The 25,095-nt window shown below is 50.9% G+C and overlaps 1 protein-coding gene across 2 annotated transcripts in view; it reads right to left on the bottom strand.

Moving 5' to 3' along the window:
• Positions 1–22,716, bottom strand: part of GFRA2 (GDNF family receptor alpha 2) — a 110,457-nt gene extending 87,741 nt beyond the window's left edge. The window contains exons 1-3 of one of the 2 annotated variants that reach the window (XM_049865867.1): positions 21,970–22,716; positions 16,569–16,883; positions 9,919–10,002 (exon numbers count right to left, since the gene is read on the bottom strand). In XM_049865867.1, the coding sequence (XP_049721824.1) occupies positions 9,919–10,002; positions 16,569–16,883; positions 21,970–22,009 (439 nt within the window). In that variant the 5' untranslated portion in view covers positions 22,010–22,716. The remainder of the gene's footprint in view (positions 1–9,918; positions 10,003–16,568; positions 16,884–21,969) is intronic. The other variant, XM_049865868.1, reaches the window with a different exon arrangement.
• Positions 22,717–25,095: the final 2,379 nt, after the last annotated feature.

Here is a 25,095-nt window from a genome sequence, read left to right as displayed (position 1 = left end):
AGGGTTTCCAAGGACTGCCTGGTAGATTCGAACCGCTGACGTTTTGGTTAGCAGACGTAGCACTTAACCACTCCGCCACCAGGGTTTCCATCAAGAGAATCACAGGAGCTAATAAAGAGCAGGAAGAGTCTGGCCAAGAACACCCCACATCCCGGTTGCTGGCAGAGCTTGTCTTACAGGAAGAGAAGAAAGTTCTGACTCCCTAGAAAATGTTATTTGTAGGGTTCCAGAAAATACCCTTGCAAAAAAAAAAAATCTCCCAACCACGGCACCTGAAATTCCACCATTAAAAAGCCTTTCTTGGGGTTCAATTTTGTTCTCTTGCTGTTCTTTTTTTTCCATAACAAACCTTTGTTAGACACAAAGACAACCAAACATGAAGTCACTAACACCCTGCTCACATCTTAGTGTGAGTAAATCCTGCTCCCCGCTGACAGGAGCCTGAGGTCACTGGCACTGATCGGGAGACAGAAAAACAAAATCAGAAGAGAAGCAATGCCAATTTCTCCAGTTTCCCTACAGATGCCTCGGCATCCCTTGAGGGGGAAGCTGGTTCCTACCATGTGACAGTTACTTGGTATCCTGACTCCATGCACCCCGACACCCCGCCTCTCTCTTTCCCCAACCCAAGCCCATACCCTCTCCTTGGCCATCAGACAAATTGTCCCTGAAGGGAAGGTATAGGAGGTGGCAGAGCTGCAGCTAAAGCCCAATTTTCATTGACACTCAGAGTCCCTGACAGCTGTTAGAAGAAGAATGTGATTTTGAAATTTAAATAACACGCTTCTGCATTCGGCTCAGGGAGACAACCTGAGGATAAGCAGTTTATCGCCTGAGCCACCATGAAGGGGGGCAGGGAGCAAGGCTGCCTGTTCCTTCAGTTCTCCCCCTCCCTCCACCCTCATCTCCCTCCCTCCCTACTTATCACAGGGGCTGCCTCAGAAAGAGGTCTCTGAGGGGCACCAGCCTGAACCCCCAAAATATTAAAGCCCCCACCCTCCATTCCTCTGCTCAATGACCCAGGAATGGGGGGAAAGGGCTTCTTGATGGAACAAGGAGTGAACCAGGGCATAGGCCCAGGAAAGGGAGGGGATTCCCTTGGCATCCAAGAGAAGCCAAAGGATGAGGCCAGGGCTAAGCCAGGCCCGATCCCTGACCCAGTCCCCAGAAAGGCCACTGAGGTGATTTTCATGGAGGGATTGACTGATTCTGGAGCCCAGGGATAAGCCTCTCTCCCACCCACAGCACCTCATCCCCTCCCTAGAGACCCAGGCCCTCCAAACCAGGCAGTCACCTGGGGTTCCATCACAGAAAAGTCCAGGGCAGGAGTGCCCAAAGGTCCAGCCCAAAGAGGAGACTCCAGAGAGGCCACTCTCCCATCTGCCAAAAGGTTCTCCATGCACTGTCCTTTGAAACCACCAGGCCCTGGGCTCCAGCCACAGAGCTGCTCGTGGTTTCTTCACCACCCCAAGCTCAGCCAGGCCTCTGAGCCACAACCCTGCCAGGAACATCGTCCCAGATCCCACCTTCTCCTCCTCCAAGATTTCCCTGACTTCCCTGGCCACTGCCAGTAGCTGCCTCCCCTGTACTCTACAGCAGCCCTTGGTGTACACCTCCTCCAATAATAAACCACCTAGTAGGTTTCTAAGTCGGCCTCTCCCACCAGAGAGTGAGGAACGTAGGTCTGCTTCATTTTAATATACCAGCGTCTTACACTGTATCTAGAAGACATTAAGCACTCAATGTTTATTTAACAGAGCAATGTTCCTCCAAGGTACAGCTCCAGCCCCACCTCTTCCATCAAGCATTTACTGAGCATTCCAGCCCAGGATCTACCTCTTCTCTGGACCTCAGGTGCTCTTAAGATACAGCACACATGTGACACCTCACAATTGTTTGGACCTCTTAGTTGCCTTTCCTTGTGCAGGTCTAACATCTCTACACTGACCCACTGGCTCCTTCCAGTCCCCAGTCAGTGTTACCGATCACCACCCCTAGTGTGCTCCTGCACACCAGGCCCTGTGTGAGGCACTGTGTATGTATCATTGCAGGGCAGGCTGAAGAGTTCTATTGTACAGATGGGGAAAATGAGGTTCAAAAGGGTCAAGTGACTTACCCTGAGATCATATAGCTGATAATAACAATGCTAGGACTCAAAATTTGTTCTTGCAGGCCTCAAAGTCCTTGTTACATCCATTATTCCTGGATTTCTTATGGATATGTATTAGGCACCAGACAAAGTACAGAGAAGAATAGATGCATTACACAGCAAGAAAGCAATACCCACGGTCACGCACACAGCCAGCACAGGGGAGTGAGCACCATGATAGAGGACCAAGTGCTACGGCACCAGTGGGAAGGGTAGGTTTATCTCACAGGGGCCATCCAGAAGGCTTCTTGGCAGTGATAGGGTTTAAGCACTGGTTCCCTACTCTTTGAACCCCTAAAAAAGGAGACCATTAGAGCCTCTAACAAGAACATCCCTGACCCTCTCCTGGCTCTATCCAGATAGACGGCCCAAGCCAGAAGCTTGCTGGTCAACCAAAGCAAACACTGACCATCACTTATATCTACAAGTACCTCTCCAGTCCATGAAGAGCCAGCAAGCCCAGGCCTCCTCACCAGCCTCTGTATATTACCACCCAGTCACAGGGGAGCACACTAAGGCCACCACTACCCAGTACTCCTGCTGAGCCCTGGGGTCCCACTGCCATCTGAAAATCACAGTCGCTTCACACTGCAGCTGCCTGTACCAAGCAGATTCACACCAAAAGAGCGTCCAGCCATTTCCTGAATGCCAGGCTCTAGACTGGCTCTGCCACAATGGTCATTTGATCTTGGAGATATCACTTAATAATTTTTAAATAGCTAACATATTTTAGGACAATATTCCAGGCACTGGGCTAAGCACTTACCCACATTACCTAATTTAGGCCTTACAAAACAACCCTAGAAGGTAGATGTTTCCACAAGCCTTGTATTGTAGAAGAGGACACTGGAGCTTAGAGGTGAATCTCTTCCTTAAGGCCACACACGGGGCAGTGGTGGAACCAGGACGTCTATGTATCTCCTCCCTTCTTTGTAGGCCTCAGTTTCCTTTTCTGCCAGGTGAAGGGAGTGGGCCTAGTTTCTTTACAGCTACAGAAAAAAAAAAAATGTGTTTACATAAATATCCCCTGTGCCTATGCCTCTGGCAAGGCTGACAAGGGATGCCCGAGACCCTGGAGGCTACCCCACCTCACACCAAGAATAGAGAGGTAGCACCTGCTGACAGCACAGGCCATCTGCCTGTGGCTTCTCCTTGTCACTTAGGTATGGCTCCAGATGCTGTGAGGGAAAGTGCTGCCTGGCCTGCCTAGTTCCTTTCATCCTCACTTTGATCTCCCTCAGCCTCCCTTGCTGTGAAGGAGCACCCCCTCTTCCCTGCTCTCCACTCAAGCGCATCCCTGCTGTCTCCACATCACCCTGCCCTCAGCAACCTCTGCCTGAAAAACCTCTTCCTTTTTATTTTTTTAATTGCGCATTAGGTGAAAATTTACAGAACAAATTAGATTCTCATTCAGTAGTTTGTACATAAAGTGTTTCATGGCCTTGGTTTCATTCCCCACAATGCATCAGCACTCTTGCCATTTCTTCCCTGGGTTTCCCATTTCCCTTCATCCTGATTTTCTACCCCTTCCTACCTTCTTATCTTTGCTTTTGGACAAATGTTGCCCTTTGATCTCGTATAATTGATTGTTCTAAGGAGCACGCTCCTCTCAGGTATTATTGTTTATTTTATGGGCTTCTCTATTGTTTGGTCGGAAGGTAGTCTCCAGGAATGGCTTCAGTTCCAGCTCAGAAGGGTGTCTTGAAGCCATAGTCTCAGGAGTTCCTCCAGTCTCTGTCAGACCAATAAGTCTGGTCTTTTTTGTGAATTTGATGTTTTGTTCTACATTTTTTCCTGCTCCGTCCAGGACCCTCTGTTGTGATTCCAGTCAGAGAGGTCAGTAGTGGTAGTCGAGCACCATCTACTTCTTCTGGCCTCTGGATCGTGTAGGTTATGGCTCATGTGGTCCATTAGTCCTTTGGACTAATTGCTCCCTTGAGTAATTGGTTTTCTTCATTCTCCCTTGCTCCAGATGGGAAGAGACCAATAGTTCTATCTTAGATGGCTACTCGCAAGCTTTTATGACCGCAGACACTACTCACCAAAGTAGGATGCAGAACACTATATTTATGAACTATGTTGTGCCAAGTGACTTAGATGTCCCCCAAGTCTATGGTCCTTTGCCTTTGAGTCTAGGAACTTCATCCCACAAAGTGTTTGGTTATGTCTAAAAGGTTTCCCTGACTGTGCCCCTTGTGCACTCCATTGTCTATATTAATATATGAAAGGAGCACCTAAGTCATGTATGTAGCAATGTCCACCATTGAACCTGTATCTGCCAGTTGGTGTGTTCCCTTACACCCTCCCACATTCTTGGCATATCTATCTACCCATGTATCTATTTGTAAATTATTATTTGTTAATACTATTGTTGCAGGATTGTCTATTCTACAGTAGCTACCGTAGTTGCCCTCTACTCTTGTGATGCTCTCAGTGTCCTCTCTTGCCTTGGTCACGTTGTGCTGACTTCTCCCATATTGTGTATTGCCTTCACCCTCACCAATATTAACACATGTCTTCTACCTATTTGGTAATTTTCCCTCCCACCCTCTCCCATGCCTGGTAACCATCAAAGAATGTTTGGTTTTGAGTTTTTTTCTGTTTTTTTTTTTTTTTCTGTGTAAACCTTTTCTCGTTACTTTATAATAATAGTCTCCTACAATATTTGTCCTTTTGTGATTGACTTATTTCACTCTACATAACGTCCTCCAAATTCATCCATGTTGTGTGATGTTTCCAGGATCCATCATTACTCTTTATCATTACATAGTATTGCATTGTGCGTATGTACTGCAGTTCATTAATCCAGTCATCTGTTGACAGGCATTATTGTGAACAATGCTACAATGAACATGGGTGTGCATATGTCTATTCATGTCATGGCTCTTATTTTTTTAGGGTGTATACCTAAGAGTACCTAAGAGTAGGATTGCTGGATCATATGCTATTTCTATTTCCAGCTTTTTGAGGAAACGCCAGACCATTTTCCATAGTGGTTGTACTATTCTATGTTCCCACCAGCAGTATATAAGTGTTCGAATCTCCCCACAACCTCACCGACATTTGTTATTTTCTGTTTTGTTTTGATTTGTTTTTTATTAGTGTCAGTAATGTCAGGGTGAGATGGTATTTCACTGTAGTTTTGATTTGCATCTAATTGCTAATGATTGTAAGCCTTTCTTCATATGTCTGTTAGCTGCCTGAATGTCTTCTTTGGTGAAGTATCTGTTCACATCCTTTGCACCTTTTTTAATTGGATTGTTCATCTTTTTATTGTCGAGGCATTAAGGTTTTCTATAAATTTTAGAGATTAGACCCTTGCTGGATGTGTCAAAGCCAAAAATTTTTTCCCGGTCTGTATGTTCTCTTTTTACTTTTTTGGAAAAGTCTTTTGTTGACCGTAAGTGTTTAATTTTTAGGTGGCCCCAGGTATCTAGTTCATCTTCTGCCGTGTATGCATTTTTAGTTATGTTTGGTATTCTATTTACGTGATATATTAGGGTTTCTAGCTTTGTCCCTATTTTTTCCTCTGTGATCTTTATAGTTTTAGCTTTTACATTTAGGACTTCGATCTATTTTGAGTTATTTTCTGTGTATGGTGTGAGGTACGGGTCCTTTTTCATTCTTCTACAGATCGATGTCCAGTTTTGCCAGCACCACTTGCTGAAGAAACTGTCTCTTCCCCCATTTAATGGACCTTGGCCCTTTGTCGAAGATCAGTTGTTCCCAAGCAGCTGGATTTATGTCTAGGTTCTCAATTCTGTTCCATTGGTCTATGTGACTGTCATTGTATAGTACCAGACTGTTTTGACTACCATGGCTGCACTGAAAGGTCTCTTTCTTGCCCTAAGAATCTTTTCTCTCTTTTCTCTGCCTTGTTCTATCCTCTCCTGCCTCCCTAGATGTGACCAGCTGGGACTCAATATTCACAGTTTCATAGAAGTCTGGGGATGGGACGGACTTTAAACTTTGGTTCCTCCAACTCCTGCATCCCCTTTAGAAGACATCCCACTTCTACTGAACATCCCCAGGGGAGAGAATGAATGACTGTGTTAAACCTAGTATAGACTCTGCCACATAGCAGGCACTGTGCATACATCCATTCTCACTGAATCCTCTTTATCAACCCTACATGTGAGTATCACATCTGCATTCTACAATTACAGGCACTACAGCTCTAAAAGGCCATAATAAGGCTCAAGATTCACACACCTTTAAGTGACCAAGCCAGGATTCAAACTCAGTACCATCTGGCTCAAGGCATTCCAGTGCATCAGGCAGCCTCTGTGCTAGAAACAGGACAAACCTCAACTCTTCTCCATGAAATAAGCTCTTCTCACCTGTAAGGCTGGGACAGGACATCTGGATGCCTCCAGCATCACTGTCCCCGAGGTTGAGGATGGAGCCAGACTTCTCTCCTCCTGGCCTTGGACTCAGAACTAACTGGACACAGGAATCCAGATCCTACTGAAGCCAGGGCCTGTCAGATGGGACCAGGCAGAAAGAAGGGGAGGATTCGCCTTTTCCCCAGGGCCTCTAGCTGTCAGAAGGTTTTAGAGGAATCCTGGCAGCTTTCTTTACCAACATAATCCTAGTGGGAGTTTCCAAGAACCCCAACAAGAGAAAAGGCAAGAGATAAAGAACAACAACACACTCCAGGAAGCCCCCACAACAGGGTCCCAAATTCTCAGATATTAGATGGAAAAGAGACAGTAGCAACTGAGACCCAAAAATACAACAGCGTGCTTCTCCTCCAAATCCCTGGTGCCACACTCTGGGGGTACTACAGGCCAAGAGAAGGGCCACCAAGAGTCCTTGCCTTTTCTACCCAGGAACAGTGAAAGGGGCAGTATATAGCCAAATACAGTGTGTGGAAGTGGAGAGGGGCTTCCCACCTGATTTCATATAATCCTACAGGACTGCAGCCTTATCAGCCTTGTAATTCTATACCATTGGAGCAGGATCTTGGATCTCTGAGGCCAGGACTTCCCAACCACTGTATCACAGATAGGTTCTATGTATGCCCAGATATTGATCATTTAGCCCATAGGCCAGTCAGGCAGAGGGTCTGCAATGGCCTGAGCTCCAAGCTGGTTAAGCAGCCTCCCCTGTCCACCCTAGTATGCTACACAATATTATTATTTTCTGATGAGAAAAAGGTTGGGAAGCGTTGGCTGGAGCAGGGAAGTAACCTGCCCAAAGTCCCACAGGTGATTTGTGGCAGAATCTACACCGGCACCCTGGTCTTTCTGGTTCCAGCCTTCTTTTTCCTGCACCCCCCACCATGACCCACTTGGTTTCCTGGTGGCGAGGCTAGGTCCTCTCCCCACCCAGTTATGTGCCCAAGTTTCCCCATACAGAACCACCCATTCATCCAACTCTAGGGCTGTGTTGGGTGAAGCAGAATCATCAAGGGTTGCAAAGAGGGAACTGACACAGACCCCAAAGCCTTACTCTCACGGTAGAAAGTGGTCCCTAGAGCACAGGAATTGAGGGCTGTGTGGGCCCAGTTATCTCTGGGCAGCATGTAACAGAGCTGTTCAGTGACCTACAGACCTAGTAATTTCCTCATTTGTCTTGTCAACATCCTTGTCCCACAGAGTGTCAAGTCCATCAAGTAAAGATTTTCTGCTAGCAAGATACTTAAATGTGACTCCAGAAAGCAGCAGGGGCCTGGGCAAAGGTGAGGGCCTCTGATCTCCAATAGGCAGAGGGCAGGGCAAAAGTTATTTATTTATTGGTAGTAACCACAATGGCACCTGTCCATATATTAGTACCCAGCCTACACCTAAGCTACAGTGGGGTAGGAAATGGGTACATTTGAGGCCACCAAGGCATCCCCACCAGAGCATCCACATGCCAGTGATGTTCTTAACCTGCATATCAGTCCCAGAACACCGCATCAAAAGGAGCGTAACATAGTGGATTTCCATTCAAAACTAATCAGGAAATCTGAGAATCGGAATATCTGCACTAGATGGGACCTTAGCCAGCCCATTGATTGTCTTGTCCAGCCCTGTCAGATGGGCAAGACTTGCCTGAGGTATCATAGTAACTACAGGCAGAACCAGGATGGGAGCCTGCTCTGAGCCCAATGCCTCTGCTATTACATCATTGAGGGGTTATGATGGTAAGAGCCCAGGGCAGGCTGTTCAACATTCCTTTTACCCCCATGACCGCCTAACAACCAACAGGACCCAAAAGCATGTCCAGATGGCCACCCTCTGCCTATGGGTCCAAGATTTCTCCCACCAGGACACACGTGTTGACCTCATCTCAATCCTTTAGAGCATTCATCCTCAACAGTAGGGGTGTCACCCCCAAGGGAGCAGAAATTGGTTCTTGGGTGGGCAAAAAAAAATTGCACGTTACAATGGTAATGGCCCTCCAAAATTCAACCCTACTTGCAAAATTTTATTCCTTAGTATTTCCTTTCTTTCATTAAGGAGAATTCATTTTTCTCCTTAGGGGTGCATGATAATGGAAAAAAAAATTGAGAAACACTGTCAAAGAAAGTGTTCATTTGAAAGGGTTAGGGTCGCGGGCTTTACAGTTTAGAGCAATAGTTCTCAACCAGCAATGATTTTGCCCCCCAGGGGACACTTGGCAATGTCTGAAGACATTTTGGTTGTCACAAGTGGGTGGGAGATGCTACTGGTACCTAGTGGGTAGAGGCCAGGGATGCTGCTAAGGAGAGCCTCACATAACAAAGAATTACTCAGCCCAAAATGTCAATAGTGCTGCTGTTGAGAATCATTGCTTTAGAATAGAGACTTCAGAAGACTTCAGGATTGCCATAAAACTCCTTGTAAACCTAGGAGTCAGGGCCCTGTACTCACAAATCCTAGAGAACAAGCACTGCTCTGGCTACCCTTGAGCACCAATGGTGATTCCAAGAAGAGCTCACCCCGACCCCCATGTGCGAAGCCCCTCCCCAGTACCCAAGCATTGAGAGGGCTGCCCCCAGCCCACCGGTCTCCCAACAGCCAGAGGGAACAAAGCCAAGAAGGAAGAACCAAAAAGCTCACTTATTCCTCTACATGGGGCTCAACATCGCTCCTTCTCATTTCTCAGAGCAGGCCAGGAGTGGGGAGTGGCCTGCGGATCAGAGACTCTCCCTCAGAGCTCTCCCTCAAGGCGGTTCAAGATGCAGAACCCTCAGGGAAAGGAGAGGGCTGTGAGGGGGACATGGCGAGGGAAAACATAGAGCAGATGATCAGTGGCGATAGTAATACCAACAACCACAGTTAACAATTACTGAATGCCTACATGTGCACGGCAGCATGCTGAGCCCTTTACAGTACATTGACTTATTTGGCCCTCACGACAAGCCAATGAGGTAGGTACTATTATTCTCTCCCATTTCATAACTGAGGAAACTGAGGTACAGAGAGGTGAAGCAACTAGACCAAAGTAGAAGAGCTCCAAAGCGGAAGAGTCAGGGAACTGGAGAGAAGGAACCAGCAGGGCAAGACTGGTGACAAAATAAGAGAGTGACATCAGGTTTCAGATTCAAGAACCTCCTACATGACGGGCATCATGTCAAACAATTTCCATAAATGATTTACTCCATACAGCTACCAAGGGAGGCAGGTGTCATGGTCCAGTTTTACAGATAAGGCTCAGAAACATTAAAGGACTTCCTTGTGAGAGCAAGGCCAAAGTCCAGGACACCCTCATCCGAGCCCAGAGCTCTATCTGCCAAAGGGATGAGAGGAGGGCCTGGGTACTCAGGGCTAACAGGCAAAGTCACACCACAGACCACTTACCTGAGAAGATTGAAGCTAGCCTGAAGATATCCGAGAGGCGGGAGGTGACCGGCTCGTAGGGTGAGGCTTCGTAAAACTCCTCACCTGGAAGAGGAAAACAACAGTAGACACAGGCTTCTCCTGTCCAGAGCACTCCCGAATACACAGCAAAACTGCCCGGGGAAACTTCCACTACTGGGGTTTGCGCTATGAAAGGATGGGGTAGGTGGGGAAGCTTTTCCCAGAGGGAAAAGTGCTAGGCTAGGGCAAGTTATGAGCAAAATGATTAACATTTCATATGGGAAGGTTTTTTCTCTCCAACTACAGTAAACATTCTCCCAGAGCAGTTCAGAACTTATATTTTTCTCTCACGACTCCCTGAGAATGACCAGCCCTCTTCTAAGGACTTCCAAATGCTCTGGAAAGAAGGCACAGGAGAGGTGGAACAATGATACCCTGTGGAAGACCAGGTACATCACAGGCTTTGAAGTTGGGAGGGCCCTCCAAGATCATTCAGTACAATTTCCTCATTTTCTAGGATAGGACTCTGAGGTGGCCCAGAGAGGTGAAGCAACCTGCCTGAGGTCACGCAGCTACTCATGGAGGAGCTAGAACTAGATTCCTGGCCTCCTCACCCTCGCACAGGATCTTTCCTACCAGACCATACTTTCTCTGCCCAGGCAACTTAACTCCATTGCCGTGGAGATCACTTAAGGGAGGCAATATTTCTTCTTTGCTTCCAGTCATGCCACCAGAAGAATCTGGCCAGAGGGGCTAAAGGCCTGCTGACTGGGATGTCTGCTCCCCAGTTTCTGTCTGCCTGGCCCCTCCTCCTGCATACCTTAGCTGTCCTCCCCTGCTGCCTGCAGCTTATCAGACCTTCTCTCCCTGGCTTGGGGGTGCATCAGAGGCTCAGGAAAAGGAAAAGCAAGTGAATGACAGGAGATAAATAGCACACAGGCTGCCCTAGAAACCCCCACCACCACCTCATCAAGAATCCCGCCCCCTCTGCCAAGGCCTCAACAGAAAAGGAAATATCCTCTTGAGACAATACTGTGAGGGAAAATCAATGGATGATCGCTCGGACTGTACATGTGTGTTGAAGGGGTGGGGGAGACAGGTGATGACCCGTAGCCTCACACATTGATCTTCCATCCATCCAGAGCCCAGAGCCTGTGGACAGGCATACTCCCACCTGCAGGAAGGGACCACCCACCCCTCCAGAAGAGCAGCCTTGGAACCTCCTGTAAGAGGCTCCTTGAGATGAAACTAGCCCTCTGCTTGTTCACAGAACAAGGAGTCTGTCTGCTATACCCAGCAGTCTCCCGGAAAAGGGTACAGGCCTCCAGAGGACAAGGAGAAAGTGCCCTTACTGCTGAAGAAATGGCTTCCACTCTTCACTTTATCTCATAGGCGCACTCCTTACGGCCCACAATGCCCAGCACAATGGGTGCCTAACTGGTATTTTGCCAAATAACCTAATTCAAATCCTACTCACTCGTTAAGGCCTATCTCCAATTCCACCTTTTCCCTGGGGCCTTCGGGGTTACCACAGGCCATACAATCTCAGTGTACCCCACTCCACCCACTGGCACTTATACTCTCCTGAGAAACTCCTTGTGGTGGGGCTACCAACCACTACTATTTGCTGGGGCCAAATGTATTTTATGTTATGTAAATATATTGCCTTAGGGCACCATTTTCATAATAAAAATAATTTTATATTGTGTTTTCTATGTGCTATTGAAAACATTATTAAAAATTCTTTAGATATATTAGCTCATTTAATCCTCAAATACTCTACATAATAGGTTCTATTATTATCCCTACTTTTCTGGTAAGGAACTGAGGCACAGAGACACTAAGGAATCTGCCTGAGGTCACACAGGTGGGAAGTGGCAGAGTCAGGCTTTAAACCCAGGCAGTGGCTTAGAGCTCAAGTTCTTAACTGCTATGAATACTATCTCCAAAAATACAAAGTGCTACTGAAACCAAGTTGTTCTTAAACAAGATGCCATTGTTGTTTAATTTTTCACAGCTCAAATCTTCTCTTCCCAACTGGGTGGATCCTCCCAGAGCAGGGTCTGTCCTCCCTCTTGCATTTAGCACATCTATGCGACATGGTGACAGATAAGTCAGTATGATTGACTAACGGGTCTCTGAAGGGAAACACCATCTTCCAGGGCCATCTTGAAGGGTCCATTCTCTGTAAGTCAACACGTGTCACCTGTTCCTGTGGCAAGATTCACCAGTGGGAAATCTCAAGGCCAGGGCCACTCACGCGCCCCAGAAGCCAAGCCAAGGCCAGATCCAGGATGTCAGATTCCAAGGCCACAGCCTGGAAAGGATCTGGGAGAGGCCTATGCTCTTCCACGTTCACAGGACCAGGTGATCATGAATTTCAGTGTCACCAAGAAATTTGGTCTCTAATACCCCATGCAGCCAATAGCAACAGCCCCGCTGTGTGAATACTGCTGGTTATGATGGCGGTGATGACAGAGGAGGAAGACATATCCAAGGCCATGGTGTCTTCACCAGTGCAGTAAAAAGAGACCTGGATAAGGGGTTCGGGAGTCCTGGGTTCAGCCACCAGCTTGCTGGGTGTCCCTGGGCAAGCCACTCCCCTTCTCTGGGCCTCAGATTCCCCACCAAACAAGGGGGTGGGACCAAATGACCTCTAGAACCTTTGCAGTTCAGCCTGTCTAGGACCTCAGCAATCACATCTTCCAAGGCCACATTCCTGCCGCAGCCCACGCCCCTGCCTCCACTGTCACCCACCACACTCTGAGGCCCTCAACATGTATACTATGAGCTTAGACTCAGATAGACAGAGCAGGTGGAGCAAAGCCCAAGGGTGAATCTCTCACCAACAGCGGCCAAGGAGAAGCCAAGAATCAAATGAAAAATCCAAACCTATGGAAGCCTCTCTTCTCAGTGACTCTTCCCCTCCCCTCTACCCCATGCCCAAGCCAGGTTATTAAGTGTGATTAAGAAGTAGGGAGGAAGCACTAGAAGCTCCCCCAGGGAGACTGCTCAACCCTGGCCATGAATAATTAACTCTCAAGTAGACCCTGTCACTTATAGGAGCATTAACTTCTATCCAAAGGCCTCCTGGCTCCCCCTGCTCAGCTCTGGGCTCCAAGACCCAGTCAGAGGGGAGATTTTGGAATCCCCCAGGGAAAGAGACAAGCTTCTGAGGAAGCAGAAAGGCAGGTGGTCTGCTTTCTTAGAGGTGGGCCTAGGAGAAAGGTCTTTCAGCCTGTAAGCTGGCCAGCATAGGGACTATGGCTTCTTCATTCGTAGTAGATGCTTTACACGCATTTGTTAAAAAAATGAACGAACAGATCATCTCAAGACTTGGAACCAGAAATGAATCCTCTCCAGTCAGGTATCCCATAGGCACTAGGTTGAAACCAAACCAAGAGCTTGTTGCCATTGAGTCAATTCCAACTCTTGGCGACCCCATGTGTTACAAAGTAGAACTGCTCCACAGGGTTTTCAAATGTTGTAATCTTTACGGAAGCAGATCACCAGTACTTTTTTCCACTGGGTCGTTGGGTGGGTTTGAACTGCCAACCTTTAGGCTAGTAGTCAAGTGCAAACTGTTTGTGCTACTGGGGGACCTTGAAAATTACACAACTACACAGGGCCTTATGGTTATTGTGATTTTCAGAACACCTCATTTCTTCAGGCTCAGATCATCACGGCCTCTGTGCTCTGACACAATGATTTAAGTAAGAGGGAACAACTGAGATGGGAAGGGCTGTTTGTGCTAAAAGGCCTAGCCTTCCCACCCGGCTTTCCTTTACTTCTATCCTCTCCCCTGTCTTTCCTGCAGCCAAGAGCAAGCCCACCCAAACCTGCTGCCCAATCTCCCCTGGGTTGAAACTGAAGGCTGCCAGAAAGAAAAGAAGAAACAAAATAGCCAAGCCTTAATTTTTTGTACAATACAGAGCCAGGGTCTAGGTAAAAATAGCTCCTTGTCTCATGTAGAATGAAGCTGGTGTGGTTCATGACAGCATTCCCCTCTCTTTGCTCACTTCTAGTTCTAGGGCTCAAGGTGGCGAGAAACGGGAGAAGTGGCCACCTGATTCATGAGGAATTACTTTGCTACTAATGGTGGTAATATTATTAATAATCATATGCACATCTTATTCCTATATTCAGGGTGTGTTTGAACCATCTTAGCCCCAGGTCAGGAAACCCTGGTGGCATAGTAGTTAAGCACTATGGCTGCTAACCAAAAGGTGGGCAGTTTGAATCTACCGGGTCAGGAATCCCTCTCTCTCCTGTGTCCATACCTGCAGTTGCATCCCAGTCTCCTCCTTCTTTCTAGCGCCCTGGAGAGACTGTTCCTTCTCTGATCTAAGGCTAATCCCTCTCCATGCTCTAGGTCCATTCTCTCCTGTTCCCCAAGGACACTTTTCCACAGAGAACCCCTCTTTCTTCTCCACGTCAGTATCTCCATCTCTCCTGTCCTTCCTCCAGAATTTAAACTGCTCAAGCCACTCATCTTAAAAAATAATGCCATCCATTGCTATTTTTCCCTTTGTGAGCCAAAATTCTAGAACTAGTTGTCCATATTCATCATTCCTAATCCCCACGCTCTTGTTCTCTCCCCAACCAGACTTCTGCTTCCACCAATCACCTAAGAAGCTCTTCCCAAGGCCACTGGGGACACTTCTCAATCCTTCTGCTTGGCCTGAAGTTACAAAACAGTTGACATTTCTTCCTTCTGAGAATGAGTTCATCCTGTATTTTCCTGGTTTTCTTCCTACTTCTCTCCGGTGCCTCCTCAGTCACCCTTGCAAGTGTCCTTCCTCCATCTATCCCTTAAATGTCAGATGATCCTCGGGGCTCTGCCCCTGCCTCCTCCCTCTCACTCTCCACAACTTCCCTGTGTGATCTCACCCACTCCCTTGGCTCCAGTTACTGTTTATAGGTGGATGTCAACTCCCAAATCTCTATCTTCACCCCAAATTCCTCACCTAAGCTCCAAAGGCGCATGTCCACTGGCTGCAGGGTACGTGCCCCAAAGTAAGTTCATCATCTTCCCTGCCCTCCCTCACTCAAAATCTTGACTTCTTTTGGTAAATGGCACCATAACCCACCCAGATGCCTAAGACAGAAAACACGGAGCCCTCTTTGACTCTTCTCTCCCCCTTACCCTCTCACTTTCAATTAGTCATTAGACCTGTTGATTCTACCTCCTAAATAGCTCTTAGATTCATCTTCTCCTCTTCCCACCACTGTCCTGTTTCATCCACCATCATTCCACAGCAGTGCCCTCCAAGCAGTCCTTCTAACAGTCCCTCTTCATTGGAATTAGATTAACTTTTTTCTGAAGCATATATCTGATCATCTCACATCTGATGTGAACATATCTGATCATCTAGCTTTAACCTTTCAGGGCACCCTGCTGCCCACCAGACCTTGTACCCCTCCCACCTCTGCTCACTTCATCACCACTTCCAACTCTACCCTCTACTCATATTGAGTTACTTGCAGTTGTGCAAAAGAGTTCCACTCTCTCACATCGAGGCCTTTGCCCATGCTGTTCCCTCTACCTCACACACTCTTCATATGCCTCTTCACCTACCTAACTCCAACAGTCTCAGCTTGGAGGATGCCTCTTCCAGGAAGGCTTCTGAGATTTCCTGGGAAGGGATTAGATGCCCCTCCTACATGCTACCACAGCACCCTGTGCTGTCTTCATCATAGCTCTCACGCCACCAAACTATAGAAGCCCCTGTTTATCTGCATTCCCAGACAATGAGTTCCACGAAGGCAGAGGCTACACGCAGCTTGTTCTCCACTGTTCCCACAATGCCTCACAGATGGTAAACTCTCAGCAAATACTTGTTGAATTAATAAGTGAACATTTGACCTAGGTGACCAATCCTCCTAAATTGTGTGCAAGCCTTTCACACCCCAGCTGAGGAGGGAAACAGATGGGGTGGAAAAGTCATTGCGGGGAGGGATTTAGAGGTTTCTGCTTTGGGATATGAAGGCAGGTGCACCAGGGGATGTGGGACCCACTGCCTATTCCCAGCTCAAAGGCATGGAGAAGGCACCTAGAGCAGCCATGAAATCAGGAAGCTGCCTGAAAGGGTGGGTCTCCTGGGAACAAGAAGGCAGGAGCAGGAGAGACAGAAGCAGGACAACCAGCCCCTCGTCTCAGCTCCTTGGGCAGCAGGGAGAGCAGGGGCTTGCTTCCTCTGTGCAGCATGGCCTCGCGCACACATTGCCTTCCCCTTCTCTCTTCTCAGTTCTCCCTTCCCCATCTGCCTGGTTACTCTTGCCTCATCTTCTCCAGCTACCTTGTCACACCGTACTTGCTTTACTTCCTCATCCCCAACCTCTGCTCCTCTCCCCATTTCTCCAGCCCTCTTTCTTCTCTTCCCACCACCATGCCCTCTCTGCCTCTCCCACTGTCACTCTGCCTCCTTCTTTGTCTCTTTTGGCCTTCTCCAAAAACAGCGGCCATCTTGGGTCATGTGGTTATTTCTCCTGGGTTTTAGGTTCCACTGGCAGGTAGAGACCTATCTAGTTCATTCCATGACCAAGTGCTCGCTCTGAACCCCTGGCCCACCGTATGGCCCACCTCAGTCCCCTCACCACCTCCACCACCATCACCACCGCCTCCCCTCCGAGGCCCCACCCTGGCTTACCCTCGGTCAGCCCCAGGTGGATGCTCCAGTAGATCTGCAAGCACTGCAGCTCCTTCTTCATGCCCCGCTTGCAGCGGCAGTCATACAGTGGGCTCTCCTGCAGGACCTCCAGGGCTGCCTGGCACTCCTTGTTGGCCAGCATGGTGTTGCGGTCCCGGCCTGCCAGGCACTGCCGCAGTGTACGGTAGCGGGAGCTGCAGTTGGATTCAGCTGCACACAGCTCATTGGCCCGGACACAGTCCACTGGGGGGCGCCAGCCGTGGAGCTCGGGGCCCTGCAGGGAGGAAGGGCTGGCCAAAGAGCGGAGGGTCTCGTCTGGGTAGCGGGGAGGGAAGACAAGCATGAATGAGGGCCGCCACAATCTCCACCCCAAGATACAGGCCTGGGGGCTTGGACCCTTCTGGGAACTTCACACCCATTTTACACGGAGGCACACACAAAGGCCAACTAACGTTGCCTTCCCCAACACAGACTGGACAAGAGGAAAGGCGGTGAAAGGATCCCAAGACACCAATATCTTTCCCCAAACCCAAAGGAGAACTCAAGCTGTCATTCTCCCCTGTCTCTATTCCCTTCCTTTTCTGTGTCCACTCCATCACTCCTCAGCACTGGCCCTGGGCCTAGGAGCACAGCACAATAAAGCCAGCAAGGCTGTGGGCTCGGCCTTCACTGGAGACCACAGACGGCCTAAGATGCCAAGAGTGCAGCAAAGACTGCCACAGCCTCAGTGAGGAGCCAGGCCTGCAAGGCTTGCTGGCACGTGCAAAGGGAGGATTTCACTTTAATACTTCCCAGTCCTCCATAAACCTCGGTTCCAGCCAAAGGCCCATCTGAGACAGCGTGGTAAGCCTTGAAACCAGCAGAAAATAATTGAACTTTCACAGCCTGTTAGGACCTCAGAGACCATAGAGTCCGGCCCCTGAGGAAACTGAGGCCCAAAGAAGGGAGATGACACTCTAAGGTCCCACAAGAGGTAGAAAAGCTCCCTCTGACTCACAGCCTATTTATTCTGAGCTCCTGAACTTCAAGAAAAGACAGGGAGAGACCTATACACCTTCCAATTCAACTCCCACCAGACAGAGACCTGAAGTTCTACCCCAGGCCCCTCCATAAGAAAATACTTTTGTTACGCCTGGAGAGCAACTTGATTGACTCCTTCTGCCTCTCTCTTCTACCCGTCCCTGGACTATCTGCCCTTTTCCCCACCTTTCTATCTCCCTTGCTTCTCTTTCTGATTTCCTCCTAGGAGGTCTGTGTCTCCACCACCTTTTCTTTTTGGATGGCCTTGATTTCTCTCCCACGCCTCCTCTTTTTCTTTCTTCCCTCTGCTCTCTGCCCTCCCCTAGAGCCCTCTCCCTCATCTTTTTTTTCTCCTCCTAAAGAGCCAGATAACAAATGAACTGCAAAAGGAAAAGAGCTTCCCTCCGTCAGACCTCAAAGTGGCCAAGGGCCAATGACCCCACCCTTCATATCCATTGCCCTAGAGTGTTCAAACCCACAGGGGCACAGTGCCTGAGAAGGGAGGGAGTTAGGGAAGAAGAAAGGGAGGTAAAGGGCAGAGAGAGGCCCACTTCATCTTTTCAAAGCCATGCTCCAAAATGGTTTCCTCTACACACATATGTCTGCTCCCTAGTCCCCCTGTCCTCACCCAAGCTCCTAAATCCAGCTCCTGCCCCTGGACACAGCCCAGCAGCCAAGTCTGCCATTTCTAAGGCCAAAGTCTTCCTCTATTTCATCCAACCCCCAAATACAAGATCCTGAAGGCCAGAAGTCCCCTCCTCGGAATACCACAGAATGAGCTCCCCCATCTCTACCCAAAACAACCACTTCTCACTTGTTCCCCCAGGAGGCCCTGCTCACGGGGAGCTACCGCAGGGAGACAGCGGCACCTAGAGGCAGAGCTCAGGACAGCAAGATATCGCTCCAGAGAGAGCTGCCAAGGGAAAAGGAATCTGCTCCTAGAGGGACAAGGGACACAGGAGGCCTACATCACAAAAAGGAAGAGAGGAGCAGGGGCGGCCTGGAGTGGACAAAGCCTCAGGTGCCAAAGCAAGAGACATTTCCTTCTCCCACTGAACACACCTCTGCCCCAGAACAGGAAGAGCTAATAGAGAAGAAATCAGCGTGGACTGTGGCCACGGGCATGGGGCGCCAGCCCAGGTGCTGGCTGGAGAGGTGTCCTCCCGCACAAGCCAAAGCAGCATCTTTATTTCCCAGCTTCAGCAGGTCCCTAGATTCCTGAGCATAAATCTGGTGCATCTGGGGCACCTGGGAGCAGCTGAGCAGACGCTGCCTCGCTTTCACCTACTGCCACCACCCAGCCAGCCTGCTGAAGCCTCAGGAACAGCCCAATCCTGGGCCCTCCACTAACTTCACCCTCAGCATCCCGTTGGCTTCTCACCTCCCACTTTGACTAGGCCTAAGGCTGCTCTGCTGGAAGTGGACTGAGAAGGTGATGCCCTATAGCATCTTCATCCTAGGCTTTCTGTAAGCTCAGAACTCACAGCATGTCTAAAGGTCAGGAAATTTGGCTCAAGAGATTGAGGCCACAGGGACACTTACCCTGCCTGCCCTACAGTTGGGGCCTAGAGCCCCAAGGGATGATTCTTACAGATTCCTAGGTTCCCATGCCAAAAGTCAGGGCTTCCCCGGTCTGTAAACTTGTGCACATAACCATGGCGGAGAGACACCCTGCAAAAGGCCAGGATGTCCTTTCACCAAACTGGGCCTGATTGCTATCTGTCCTTGACTCTTTTTGTTGGTTTCATGACCCCCTGGAACCAATCAAGCCTAGTCAGAGAATGGAATCATTGCAACCTGGAGACGTTAACCAAGACTTCTAAGAGGAAAGGTCAGAAGGTATTCTGGTGACGTGTCCAAGTTCTAGATCAGGAGATAACTCAGACCCATCAAGACACATGGAACAGCTTCTGTAGACAGGGAGACTGAGAGACTACACAGAGCTACAACTGCTCTCCTGCATCAAATGTCCGTCCCCACAAGAGCTAGAATGCGGGTTGGTCCTCAATTCCCTTCTCCCCACCTCATTCTCTCCCTGGGTACATCAGAGTGGAGGTCAGGATGGCTGGGCAAGGAAGGCCTCTCCACCACAGGATGTCCTGAGAACCCACATCCCCGTACCCCAGCCAAAACCTATCTCTCAAACTCCAAAGAAGCCGCTCCCTCCCAAGTTGAATTTCCAGTCCACACCCAAATAGGGGCTTCTTGCCAGGAAAGGGCCCCTGGAATTGAAGTTGCCTTAACATCAATCTATTCCTTCCGCTTTACTGACCTAACCCAGAGCCTTCAATATTCTGTAGTCACTCAATTAACTCATCACACCCAACTTTAAGAAAGGGCTTCTCAACGAAAGGAGAACTGAAGGCCAGTGATCAAAGGAGAACACTGCTCTCACCCCCTTCTCTCACCACTCAGCCCCTGGGGTCACAGACAATGTCTTTGTCGTTATACCAGAGTGGGCATCTATGACATGATACTATACACACACACACAGACACACACACCCGAGCATGATCCGTATGACACTTCTGGGAAGGAAAACAGAGTCAACCTCTCAGCCTCCTCCAGCTAGGTCTAGGCCCTGAAGCTGGCTGAGGGGCCCCAGGTTCCCCACTACTCACCCCACCTTGTACCTCAGCAGGTGCCCACACTTAGAAGCCCTGCCTGCCCAAGGTCTAGGCAGCTTAGTAGCCAGCAATCTGGCTGCTTTTCCTGAAATACAATTTTCTTTTCTTCTTGGCCCTGACCAGCACCAGGAGAGAAGGTCAGGTTTTATAACAGAGCCTTCTGAATGAAAGTCCACTTCCACAGGGTTGCCAGGAAGGGTTTCAGGATGACAGTGAGCCCTAAAGCACCTTCTCAGCTTTCTCCCTCAGCCCCTCCCACTCAGAAGAGAAGCTGCATCTGGCAGGGGGAAGCTGAATGGTGCAGACCACACCCCAGATTAGGGCAATGCCCCCCTGGGGACTTCATGGGGAGAGGAGGTTGGCAAAGGATCCCAGGGCCTGACCAACACTGAATCCGAATCCCCTGTCCTGGTCAGGGGAGCACTTACCAGGCCCACAAATCTCCAGGGGCCTTGTGTAACGAGCACCCACCTCCCCACAGCCTTCCCCAGGCCCCTCCTGTAGGAGGGAGGAGGGAAATGGTACATTCAGAATCAGTGGCAGCCTGGCTCACAACTGGCTAACATAGTGCCTACACTGAGCAGACGCTGCTCCCCTTCTCTGGAGCATCTAGACCCTGGCAGGAGCCGGGCCTAGGACTTCTGGTCAGCACACAGCCTTGCAGACACCCTCTTTTCCTCACCTCCACCCCAAAAATTCTCGCTCTAGACCCGTTTCCCAAGTAGCTGAGATTTCACACGGCATAAATGGGGAGAGTGGGTGGGAAAAAAACTGCCCTGGCTCAAGGGGTCCAAGGCAACCCCTCCTCCTGCCCTTGGGGAAGGGGGTTTACAAAATGAGCAGATCTGTTTTTCCGCCCTCGCCCCCACCTTCTTCACCTCAGGAAGCAAACTTTGGCCTTCCTCACTCCTCTTCCCACCTGGGAGAAGAGAAGGCAGTGAACGTTGTCGGTTCACAGCCCTCCACTCCCACCACCACCTGGCTCGGGTCTGGGAGCGAGAGGGGGGACGGGGGGGTAAAGGGTGGGGAGAAACTTGAAAAGTGTTTCAGGGAGTGGAGCTGTGGGGAAGAGCTCCGAGCAGTAGGGAAGAGGGGTGCATTTTCCAGCGGCTGATTGGCACTTGGGGGGTGACTGCCAGCGCTCCCCCACGGATGCCCAACCAGGAGCTCCAGGAGAAATCCATGTCCTCCACCATGATCGTACCAAGATCGACCCCAGGAGCCCATCCGGAAAGGTGGGACTGACGTGACTTTCTCTCCCTCCACTGAGCTTCTCCCCTCCTCTCTTCTAGATCAAGAGTTGGAAATTTTTTTTTCTTAAGTTGCCTCAATTTAAATCCATTATTTTGCAGGAAATCAGTGCTATCATTGTGGTGTGAAGGAGTGACTGTGTGTGTGCGTGTGTGTATGCGTGCGTATGCGCTGGGATGGTTTGGGTGTTTTAAGTCTCCTTTCCGATCCCCCCCGCATAAGCAGACAGCAACAGCTCCCGTCACTCTGCCCGCGTCCTCGCAGCCCAGGCTCCGCTCGGGTTCGACCCGGATCGAGCTCGGGCTGTAGCTCGGTCCGCGGCGCGCTCTCCCCGCCGATCTCTCGCCCGCTCGAGCGGACTCCGGCTCCCGCCCGCGCCCTCGCCCGCCTGCTCCCAGCTCGCTCCCCGCGTTCCCGGCTTCTCGCCGGCGCCGGAAGGCGCAGCCCACTCTGCCCCCCAGGCTCCGGCGGGCTAGCTGCTCTCACCGCCCGCAGGTACTCACCTAAAAAGAAGAAGAAGCAGAAGGCGTTTGCCAAGATCATGTTAAATAAATCCCACAGCTCTTTTCTTTTTCTTTCTCCCTTGGGTTAAAAATTAATAGTAATAACAACAGTACTAACAGCCAAGCAGTGATAATCAGCCCCAAATCCAATGCGGAGATCCCAGCTAGTCCACCCGATGGAGATCCTGAGTCCTGCGATTCTCGCTTCTGGCTGGAAGGGGTGGGGTGAAAGGAGGGCGGTGGGCTGCCTCTCGACGCCCCCGCCCCGACTTCCCCACTAAAATAAAATATATACGTATATAGTGTACATATGCGTGCGTATTTTATGAGCCAACAGCCAGTCCTGAGGTCAGACCTCGTCTCAGTTCGTCCGGGAAGGCGTGAGTCCCCGCGGGTCCGATTCCCCTGCGTTTCCCAGGAGGGGTGTGGGCAGGTGGGGAAGAGGAGATTTGAGAGTGAGGGCTAAAGGAAGAGGCAAGGGTGGGAGTCAGAATAAAATGCAAAAATGAAAGAACTCCACCAAGGGTGAGGAAGCCGAGAAACAATCCAGTGAGAGCTTCGAGGACGACAGCCTGGAGTCGCTTCTTTCGCACCAAGACGAAGAAGATTCAAAAAAAAAGAAGAAGAAAATCTTCTCCCGCTCACCCTTGCTGGTCGCACTTTTTTTCTAATGGAATTCCAGTGCCCGTGTGTCTCTGCGTGTGTGTCTTTCTCGCTCCTCTCCCTGCTCTCCTCTCCCTCGCTCTTTTGCTCTCGCTCTCCCCAGCTCTCCCTCGCTCTCCTCTCTCCCTCCCCCTTCTCCCTCTCTCCCTGCTCCTCCCTCCTCCCGCCCCCTTCCCCCTTCTCGGCTCCCTCGCCGCGGCTCGCGCGCCCGCGCCCCTCTTCTCCGCCCGGGGCTCCGCGCTCGGGCTCCCAGGCGGCTGGCGGCGCGGGGCGCGGGAGCGCGGCGGAGCAGCGACACTCTGCAGCCGCGGCGGCAACCCGGCGGTGGCGGTGGCGGTGGCAGTGGCGACGGGGAACGCCGGCCGAGGGAGCTGCGCCTCCGGCTCCCTCTGCTCAGCCGCCTGCCCTTCCCCGGACTGACCCCCCGCCTTGGCCGGAAACTGACCGGCTCCCGGCTACGACTCTGGCTCAAGCCCACGAAGGCCTCCGCGCCCCCCTTTGCCCCCACAACGCGCCGCTCCCGCGGACTGGCTTTGCCTTCCAACCCCCACTGCCCCTGCGGCCGCCGTGTTTCGGAGGCTGAGCGGAGGCCGGAGGGCGCGGAGTACGCGGCGCCCGAGCCATCCCGGGGGCGCAGGAGGAAGGGAGCTAGAAAAAACCCGGCCTAGGCCCGGGTGTGGAAAGGGGGCTCCACTCTCCGCGGGCTAACCGGTCGCTCAGCCTGGGAGCCGAAGCAGAGCGTCTCCCCGATGACACCAAGAAAAATGACTCCCTCCAGCGCCAGCTCCCCGGTCCCCCGCGCTGCCTGCTTGCCCCAGGTCTAGCTCCGCGCGCACATACACGTGTGCTTTCCACGCGGAGCTCGAGAACTTTCCCCGCACGCTTGCGGCGCTCTGGCCCCCCAGCCCGCCCCAGCCTTGCAGCCCTTTGAGATTCCCCTTCCCCGCCAGCCTTCCTCCCCCGGCGCGGGGAGAAGGCTGCTGTTTCGGGGCGCGCGCTGACCGCCTCTTCAGAGGCCGGCGAACCTGCCACACCGAAAGGTTCGGACTGGGGCTCACACCCCGCTCCAGCGGGAGCGCCCGGAGACCAACCCAGGCCGGGGCTCCGCGCCAGGCTCGGCGGCCACCGCCCCCCTCGCTCGGGGCCCTGCTCTTGGCGACCGTCTGGGCTGCTGGGTGCTCGTCCCGAGGCAGCTGGTAGCTCCCCTGCTCCTGAAGCTCCGGGTGGGGTCTCCCCTCCCCTAGCGGGGAAGCGGACGATTGATCCATCTGTCGGTGGGCCGGGCTCACCGGCGTGTTTTAGTCACGGAATTTACAATAAACGCCCAGAAACACCAAAAAGGAAGCGTCTGGCTGGGAAAGGACTGAAGGAGACGTGAGATAGCTGACATATTCCGGCGAGTAGGGGCGAGACAGTGGGGCTGCGGATACGCGGGTGCACACGCCGGGGCGCACAGGAAGGCACACACCCACGCATAATGGGCACCCCAGTTTCGCACTCCCTCCTGACAAGCTCTCAGCTACGTTAGAGCTGCCCTGCATCCCCCAACTCTGGCGCTCACATTCCTGCATGCAGCTTCGTGCACGCACACGGTGTGCTGGGGTGGGGTACACACAGTGCTGAGTAAACTTTCTGCGCGGCCCAAAACCGATTTGGGCTGGATCTAAGGTGTCTTATGCAGTGCCTTTTAAGTTGTGTTTTTGTTTTTTGTTTTTTAATGAACAATACTCTGGGAAGAGTAAATGCTTGAAATCGACTTGGGCGTGAAAGGAGGGGTCACTCACAAAACCAGCAAGCAGCCTTCGCTAGTGGAAAAGCTAGAGGGAGCAACTTCCATCTTGCGGATTTAGGCGGGAGCGCAGCTTCTCAGAGCCTTGAAAGCGCAGAGTGCGGGTCTCCTCCAACCCACCTCTCTCACTGGGCCCATCCCAAAGCTTTGGTCATCTGCTCCCTCCATTCTCTCCCAGCCGTGTGGCGCCTGGCGGAGCTGCTGCCTACCGGGGTAGTTGAGATCCTGGGAGAGGGCCTGAGGATAAGAGCTGAAGAAAGCCCCGTTCCAGCCTGCTCACCCTGTCATTTCTAGGCACCCCTCCCGTGCTAGGAAATGACTTCACATCTGACCAGGCCTTCTGGCTTCTTTCCAGAAGTTGGAAGACTTAAGGAACCGTCCTTGGACAAGTGTGTTTCTAAAGGATGGAAAATGATAGGAATTACAGTGCTGGCGAGGCTGGACCGCAGGCCAGACGCTGGGAGCCTGGCTGAAAGTAAACCTTCTGCTCCCTCTTCTAATTCCAAGGGCCTTCTGGTTGTCTGTTCCCCTCACCCCTACCCATTCTGGTGTCCCACGCACTAGCCATGTAATCTTGGGCAATTTAATCTCCCTGAACCTCAGTTATCTCATCTATAAAATGGGAATTTAAAAGAAAAAAAAACTGTTCGTGGGGATTAGATGAGATACTGTAT

This window comes from Elephas maximus, chromosome 22 (genome assembly GCF_024166365.1).
Source record: "Elephas maximus indicus isolate mEleMax1 chromosome 22, mEleMax1 primary haplotype, whole genome shotgun sequence".
In the NCBI taxonomy this organism is placed as follows: Eukaryota; Metazoa; Chordata; class Mammalia; order Proboscidea; family Elephantidae; genus Elephas; species Elephas maximus.
This window is presented reverse-complemented; position numbering and strand designations above follow the sequence as displayed.